This window comes from Hakea prostrata, chromosome 3, assembly GCF_041222555.1.
Source record: "Hakea prostrata isolate BN-2017 chromosome 3, UWA_Hpros_2, whole genome shotgun sequence".
NCBI classification, from domain to species: Eukaryota; Viridiplantae; Streptophyta; class Magnoliopsida; order Proteales; family Proteaceae; genus Hakea; species Hakea prostrata.
Window position 1 is genome coordinate 31,513,116 of NC_142602.1, and position 9,013 is coordinate 31,522,128.

General features: G+C 38.3%; 1 protein-coding gene across 1 annotated transcript; it reads right to left on the minus strand.

Annotated features, from left to right (window-relative positions):
• Window positions 1-8,474, minus strand: LOC149022076 (bacterial hemolysin-like protein). The gene is made up of 9 exons (XM_089150257.1): window positions 8,149-8,474; window positions 7,736-7,817; window positions 6,734-6,813; window positions 4,320-4,422; window positions 4,058-4,214; window positions 3,065-3,193; window positions 1,630-1,716; window positions 1,002-1,046; window positions 1-586 (listed from the first exon to the last, which is right to left on the minus strand). The coding sequence occupies exons 1-9, from the start codon at window positions 8,234-8,236 to the stop codon at window positions 401-403; spliced, it is 957 nt and encodes a 318-aa protein (XP_089006383.1). The 5' UTR covers window positions 8,237-8,474; the 3' UTR covers window positions 1-400.
• Window positions 8,475-9,013: the final 539 nt, after the last annotated feature.

Sequence of the window (9,013 nt, forward strand, 5' to 3'; positions counted from 1 at the left end):
GAAGTATCAATGCTTTAAGAACTCCATTTACTATTGATGGTGCAATTTGCTCTCATTGTAATTGAACGTCATTATTTAAATAAAGTTTCAAGTAATTTTAATTGATCATAATGCCCACAATTAATTCTGTAGAGGGATGTTACTAGACTGGTGGTGTCACCATTGTCGTCAAGACATTCTTGAGCAATAAGCACACACATAGTGAAATTGGCATGTTCTAGAAATATGAAAAGAATATATGATCAAATAAGGAAACAAAATTTGCCTTACGTGTTTCAAAGTTATGGAATTTCCAGCCCTAACCACTGTTCGTTTGATCACCATCAAATAGAGACACCTTGGGAACATGTTGCTAAGTGTAATGCAGGTCAAATTACAAGCAGACTTCAAGACATCCTTCCTATTCTGTTGTTGCTAGAGCTGAATCAGGTGAAGTCTCGGCAATCACTGGTGTCTTCTCCTTGCCAACTCGGTGGAAGTGTACCAGGAACTCTGTATTACCCTCAGCACCCTTTAGAGGAGATTCAATCCATCCTTTACAGCAGAATCCAAAATTTTCCACACCCTTGATGATCCTCTCAAGAACCTAAACAGTGGAACCCAAGCAGTAGAATATTTGGTTAGCAAATCTGAATAAGTAAAATCTATAGATATTTTGGGATGAACTTGGAGGTTGGAATGGGAATTTTGTTTGTCTAGCAGGCAGCTCTGTCTCAAGAGAAATGTTCTCAGTGAATTGAAAGCTTCATAGTGAACAGATGGAATAGCACAAAGATACCTAGTATTGCATAGTCCATCAATTCCTTTCAGATTGAACCATCTAAGAAATCATCCAAGATGACTTGTACAATTTATTTGAGTCCATTCTCTCAACGAATTTGAAACTGATATCCGACCTAGTTTCGAAGCAGTACTCCCAAGTCCATGTTTTAATAATAGTGGAACTCTTTTTGGAAGATCTTTAGGAAAATAACTACTGCAACAGGAAATGGTTTACATACCTCTTTATGCACAAGAGGGTCTCTAACAATCCCACCTCCACCCACCTGCAACAAGATTAAATTCTGAATTAACATTCCACAATATGTACTTTTCTTTGAACGTTCACATCCAATACCCCCATTCCTAGATTATCTGTGCGTAACAGTTACGAAAAAAATAAAAGGACAAAACAGGACAAATCGATTATGCACTAGACAGTGAAAAATTGAAGGTGGACCTTGACTTAAACATTCCAAGTCAAACAAAATTAGCCAAGTAAAGTTCATCTCCAGCCCGAAAAACAAAAAAACAAAAAGAACACATAAGGACTGGACCATCTTATATATGAATCTTGGCTATGAGACAAGGTTGACAAAAGATATTCTGTATTAAGTGCATGTTCATTTGGAACCTCATTTATGGCTTTCCAGATCTGTTCATATGAAATACATATATTTTAAGTTAATTAAAGCATCAGATAGCTTTGGGATATGGTTTAACCAAGAGCTAATAAGCACTCCTTGGTTTCATAATGGCACACAGGACTGAAAAAGTAGCTACCAAGAGTTCAGGAAATTAAGTTCCTATCTGTAGCCTTGGATAATTATCCAAAAGAAAAGGCTTAAACCATATTACACAGTTACAAACCTGAGATCGGCGGGCCTCAAACTGAGGTTTAACCAGTGTAACTAATGCAGCATCATCCTTCATGACATTGACAACTGCAGGCATCACCTGCACTAATGAGGAAGAAAATAGAGGGGGCAGGGTAAAGTTAAGAGGTACGTAACTGATGTCCATAGCTGAACAATAAAACATGGAGAAAAATAAAATACAGACGGTGCTGTTACAGTTAGGCAGCTTTGGTATCAGCTTCTAGCTTTAAAAAGTTTTGGATGGATAATTCAAGAACTGAAAGAAATGATTGTTAAACCACAAAAAGAAAAGGTTAACAATGTATAATGTCCTCTTTCTTCAAAAGAAATGAACATTAGATATATCTTCCAGAGATGAGGGGAGAAAAATGTGTCTTACAGAGTTACAGAGCCTCTTCTTTTTTTTTTTTTTTGGGGGGTGGGGGGGGGGTTGGGGGGAACCAGGTGCATCCATGGAGGGCAAAGATATTTGCAGTTCCAACATAGAACATGTGCCACAAACAACTAGACAGGACCACTAACAGGGTTGGAAGTGACCTATCACACTAACCCCCCCCCCCCCCCCCCCCAAAAAAAAAAAAAAAAAAAATCTCTCCATGGTCCATTTCCCTGGCTTCCCTGATCTCTTCACATTTCCCATCCCAAATTCTTTGTGGAGGACCCAAACTAGGAGAAGAAATTTATGGTTACCATGGACAGCCACTTTCATAGAGACTGGTCCATTAGGCATGTATGGAAGCATTGGAGATCAGGATGATGAGTATCACTATTTGGCAGATGAGCATTTTCTACAGAACCAAAGAAAGGTGTTTTTCTTGATGTGGGTATCAGCTAAATTTCTCAGAGATCATTTCAAGAAATTTTGGTTACATGGGAAGGGAATATGGATATTCAGTGGAAAGTAATTCCTTCTGCAAGATTTTGGTGTATTTTTCTGGGAGAGGAATTTCTGGACTGTCTAGGCAAGGGAAGAATCAGCAGAGGGAAGCATCAAAGGTTATATGTATGGTCATTAACTGGATGGCTGTTGCTGAAGAATTTAGGAGCGTCAACACTCGCAGATTATGGTGGGGGCGAGGTCTCCGATAGGAAGTAGACGCTGTCCTAGTGTAAAATTCAACACAGTTGGAAACTTGGAATACCTTATTTCTACAACATATAAGCCTATTTTTTAGACCACACTACTCAATTGGCTTTCAAGAGAGCTTGATCATTCTAACAAGCATAGTTATCATTTGGCATTGATCCGAATTACACAGTCGGCGGGCCACTGCAGGTTGATGATGACAACATGCCATCCCCTGATAACACCTGAATTTTGTTTAATCAACTCCAGTAAGCATTTGAGAGACTAGAAGCACATCTTCAGTTGATAATTAAATACTACAACTAGTAAGACACTATCGTAGTACTCTTTGGAAGCATACCAAGAGTATAGAGATGAATGAGAGGTCTAAGGTCACCAAGTCAACTTTTTGTGGGAGTGCAGAAAGATATCTTAAGTTTGTTCGTTCAATGACACTAACACGCCCATCTTGACGAATCTTCTCTGCCACCTGATGATTAGTCAAGAATCCATCATAAGAACCATAAGATCCAAAACAAGGACAGAAGAAAATATTTATAAAATGAAAGAAGAGTAACAATGAAAAGGGCAAAGAATTAAGACAAGGCAAAACGACTAACATATAATCAACATAGTAGTCAAGGTGACTGTTGGATGGCCGCCTAAACAAGAAGGTGCCACTAAGCATGCAAAATACGACTGTAATTGATATAAAATATATGTTTATATGCAAAAATACAACTACTTTGTAATGATCCAATATAAGAAAACCAACATATAATAGACACTATAGGTATGTGTATTCACTATCGAACAAAGCAATGAACATAAACCATGGTAAGCTCATGAAATGTGCAACAACGCAAGCAAATCAACTTGGACCCAAGAAAGAGCACGGCTACCTATAGGTGGCACCTAGGCAACACCTTGACAACCACAGAGAGAGCCACAAGAGACCACCAAATGAGTTAAACAAGAATATGCTACAACCCAACCCTATAAAACAGCACCATACAGGAGAGCTGAGATCATTTAAAAAAAGGGGAAGGGCGGGGGGGGGGGGGGGAACAAAATCAATAAACAGAAAAAGAAAACTAGATAAAGGACAACCTACTGAATGTCTTTCCAGCAAAATTAATTACAACAAATTCAACTAATGCCAATAAACTATGAGTCGAGCTGTTGAGCTTGTTACTTAAACAGACACAACATCCCTATTTCAGTGAACTTATAAGTTATAATATCATAAGCATATCAGTTGAAGAAACATGTTTTGAGAAGACCTACTGTTCTTTTTTCACTTTATACATAGTACATTACCAGAACAATGTATAACGAACACAATTATGATTACCTGTCCATATCCTACATCAACTCCATAAACATAGGATGCACCATACTGAAGCAAGCAGTCAGTAAATCCCCCAGTAGACAATCCTGAATCAAGAGCAACTTTTCCACCAACATCAACACCAAGCTGTTCAATGGCTGCTTCTAATTTGTGTCCTGCTCTGGATTAGAAGCCAAGGGAAAAGAACTTAGAAATCTCATCGACTTCTTGGAAAATAAAAAACATGCATAAAAAAGAACATAGGTAGTTTCCAGAGAGTACTCACCGACATACATATTTTGGAATTTCAGCCGTTATCTCTACGGTAGCTTTATCAGATACAGGTGTTCCTGCTTTGTTTACCACCCTACCATTCACGAGCACTTTGCCTGAAACAAGAAGCCCAAATAGATAAGGAGAAGTGCTGGCAAAAGCTGAAACGAACCTTTGTTATTTCACTGATAAACATTTGATGAATCGAAAGAAAAAGAGAAACTTTTATTGATAAGAATAATCATACGGCACATAATAAGCTCTTGAATCAACAAATGGAGATAATGAAGGACTGGCGCGGAGGGTATATTAAAAATCAGCTAGATGGGGCTACAATAGATGAATTATTTCTCAATAATTATCAATAAGGTAGTCCATTCTATTTCACATTAAAAGATTTGGATTGTGATATGGAACAGAGAGTGACAAAGTTAGCTCAATCTCCTACAATAATGATAATTCAACCTTATCCAATGAAATGGGGTTGGCTACATGGAACCCAAAGAAGGGAGGGGAAATCAAAGTAAAGATGGTAGTAAAAGGAAAGAGGACAAAAGACAAAATCAGGAAACACTCAGCTACATCGTGTCAACAATGTTGGTCCTTGCCCTTCAAAAGCCCCCTATCCAAGGCCATACTTGGTATCATACCCAAGCCATGCATGTCATTCTTCACCTTGCCTATAGGCCTGCGTCTAGCTCTTTTACCTCCTTCAATCAGGACCAGATTCTGTGTGTATCACTCTTTTATTGGCAGATGTTTCTGCTTAACCTCTAGAATCACTCCCCACATATCCAATCAAGTCCCTTAGAATAATAATTGAATCATCCTAGCCAAAACCCTAGACCAAAATATACAAGTGTTCCCAAACTATCATCCAATCTTATCTAGGGTGGGTATGGACAAACAACATTGATTACCTCTTTCTCCAACACTAGTTTGAGGGATATAATCCTATCCCCCAATATGTTGACCTTTGCAACATCTTTCTTTAGATATTTATCCACTATAATCCCCATGTTGTTTATATTGTTTGGGTCTTCCAAATACCAAAGCTGAAGTACAAAATTTTAGCTTTGCATCCCTTCCATCTAGTCTCTTGGATATAAGACATATGGATCCTTCGTCTCCTCATAACATCTATTAACTCCATGCTCTAATCTGCTAAATATCCAAGCGCCCACTAAAACCAATAATATCAAAGAGAGAAAAACAATGAGGAATTCAAGAAAACTTGCAGGAAAGGATGAACACAAGGAGAAAATGAACCAAATCAGGTAATTTCAGAAAGAATGGGTACTTCTAACACAAGTGAAACCAGACTTGAAAACATTGAAACAGCCTCTTTGTGAAAACAGAGGTATGGCTACATACATTATGGCCCTCCCAAGGCCCCGCAGTGGCGGAAGCCTTGTCCACTGGGTACATCCCCTTCAGCTAACCTTGCATAATGCAAGCCTGCATAGAAATAGAGACCTATCTTCAATAGAAACCAACTGAAATAGAAAAGTAGCAAACTTGGCTATATATAAGAAAGGAAAAGCACCATCGTTGGACCAGAACCTTTGAACTGGTTTTGTTGGGGTTTTGGTTTCCAAAATCCATCATACTTGTCTAACCAGTCAGATGCCCCTGCAACATAACTTTTAGAGTTGCATCCTCCAAAAAAGTGATATCTGTTATCCATATCTGTTCAATATGAGGTATACAGATTTTTTTGTACAATATACATGGTTCTGAAACTTCTAATTGTATACATCAGTGGCAAGTATATTTCCTATTGCCCAGCTAAGAGACCCCAAGCTATCAAAGAGTAAAGAATGAAATGGAAAAGGAAGCTGAAGATTAGAATTGAAATGCATGCCTGCATCCTCGCCAACAATCTGGAAACCAATCAACTCCTCCCTGCTCGAATCTTCTCCTCCAGTTTTGGTAGTGATTTAAGGATAATTTTTCCCACAATACTAAAATCATGCTAAACAGGAATATTTTGACCTCCCAGCAACGAAAATGACAAAAGTAACTCATATGATGGCTTAAGGAAAATCAACTCTGTTGTTTATCTCATGTTTGATTTTCCTCAAATTTAATAGTGTCTCCAGAAAAGGGCAAACTAAACATCTATCTTGACACCCAGTAAGAATAGATCATAAATAACATCACAAAATATCGATACCAAATGCATAAGAAACAACATTTTTACAGATATCAATAAAGAAGCTTAACTTCATATGTATTGAAATGTGAGTAGCATTTGCTGAGAAAGAAAATGTAATATTTTAGCGTGTTACTGCTTACTGGACACAACTAAGGTGGAGATAGCATACTAGTCAAATTATTCACTCAACAAATGTACTATTTTAGTGTGTTACTTTTACTAGACATAACTTAGGAAGAGATAGTGTACTAGTCAAATTAATCACTAACCTTGTATGATCCATGACTGTATGAAGTTTCGGCTGTACTGTTGAAACCTTTCACAACAAATCTCGTCCAATCTCTTCTTCCTGAAAAAAAATCAAAAGAACAAAATGATTATTCTAATCTGACCATTTAAGTGTGCTTTGCAACTCAAATAGAATTCTACAAGACCAAAATTCTGAGGTTCAACAGCTACAACTTCTTATTGTTGGACATCACCGAACATACACCAATTTTGAGTCTTTCAGTTTTCACTATCAATGCCCATTCAGTTTAAACTGTTCAAGGTTGTTAGCCCTTAAATATAAATTATACTTTGGACATTTTAAGGATATTACAGGATTCCATAAACAGGTGTTATTCCCAAAAGAGCTCTCATAAAAACTCATGTTGTACTACGCGCTTCGCTTTTGGACCTACCAACAAGTTAAAAAGGCAAACCCGAGGCTACACAAGCAAAGTCCCCCCGGGGGGTGGTATTTTCCTAGACAGCCTTAACCCAAAAATTTTTACTGGGAGGCTGTTTTGATACCTGATACCTTGACCTTAGGCTACGATTGTGGTCCACCAACCATTGTGCCAAGGCCCTCCCTTATTGGATGAACCAACAAGTTGCACCCTCAGAAAAAAGGATGAAATGTAAACTCCTCCAAAACTACCAACAAGTTCCAATCCACCCCCCCCCCCCCTCCGCCCCTTCCAAAACCAAAAAAAGACATTACCAACAAGAACCATAATCACTTGTAATCATTTAACTCCTCGATCATTCCTTCCTATAGATAATAGTTACAAAAATGAAAACACAGGCCACCACTGATAGGTCACTTAAGGTGACAGCCCCCCTCCCCCCGTCCCTTCCCAAAAAAAAAAAAAATAATAATAATAATTCCAGTATGAAATTAAAATGTACAAGGGATGATAATGGCTAAGACTAAATCAAACAACGAGAAATAAGTAAACAGAAAACTATGCAATCAGAACAGAAAGCAATATAAATTGAAAGCTTACTTTTTATGTGGTTGAAAATTTGCAGACTTTGTAACAGCATAGGTTCTGAACGGACAGTGCATAGGGCTACTGGAATATCTTACTGAAAGCCAGAGCAAGGCAATCAGCACAAATAGGAAAAAAAAAGAAAAAAGGAACTTTCATATTCAAAACAAATGCTATCAAACAGCATAGATATATGGGCACTAATAAAATCCTCACACGAAAAAGAGAATTGGTAAAATTGAGAAAGACATCTGCAATTACGGAGCTAAAACCAGAGAAAGGGACTACATGTAGAGGAGAGGAGTTGGTTTCTGATGCAGAAAATAATAGAATTCAGTGTTTTCTTTCTCGAATGTAGATAAATTAAAAGGAAAACAAGCGAACCAACATATATATAATCACAAGGCGAATTTAGTGAAAAGAAGTACCATTATGTATTCTCATGTTCCATTTGGATAAACCAAAAAGAAATGCAGAAGAACGTGAGAAGGGAAGCATTAGAAGCTCCAGAGCCATTATTCACTCTCAAGTCTCAACTACCTATAAACGCCACCGAGTCGTTGAAAATATATAATTGAAGGAAAAAGGATGCGTTAGGTGTTCTTATGAATATCAAACTCTTGGGAGTTTCGTCCGTTAATCGTCAACTCCATTACTTCCTAAACCCAGCTGTCCTCCCAAACTCCTAGCGGCACTGGGGCACGAGCAGCGGAAGGCGGCAGGCGGCGGTGGCAGCAGCAAGCTCGAGCAATGGTGAACACCGCGGACTGGTGGGGAATCCATGTTGGATACGTTTATGTCCACTAAACCTGAATTTCGTCTTACGAACCCGGTTTTTTTGGGCAATTGAACCGGTAACAAGAAAGAAAAACAGAGAATCTCTTTTATTTTTTTTGGGTAGAACGAAACTATATTAAATTCTTTAACCTGACACTTCTAAGGTAAGATAATAATTGCCTATAATGAAAAGAGATGGGATATGTCACTGATATGGATAAAATATGATCGAACTTGGTTCATTCCTGGTTCAACCCTCGACTTTGGTCGGGACGAAAGGAATCGACTCTCTTCCAAGCAAGCCGGGTCCATGGGATAGTTTGTTGAGGAAGAAGACTTACTTGGTCACAAGCATGCCCTAATCCGATACTTTCGAAGTAGGTTAATCAACCTAATGATGGCTAGCAGAATTCGGCGGCTGTCGATCATCGCTATCATATGGATTACCACCAGATAAAAGTCTATCACTCAACGGATCTATCAGTTAAGATCCAACGACTATCCAAAGAAGGCTCA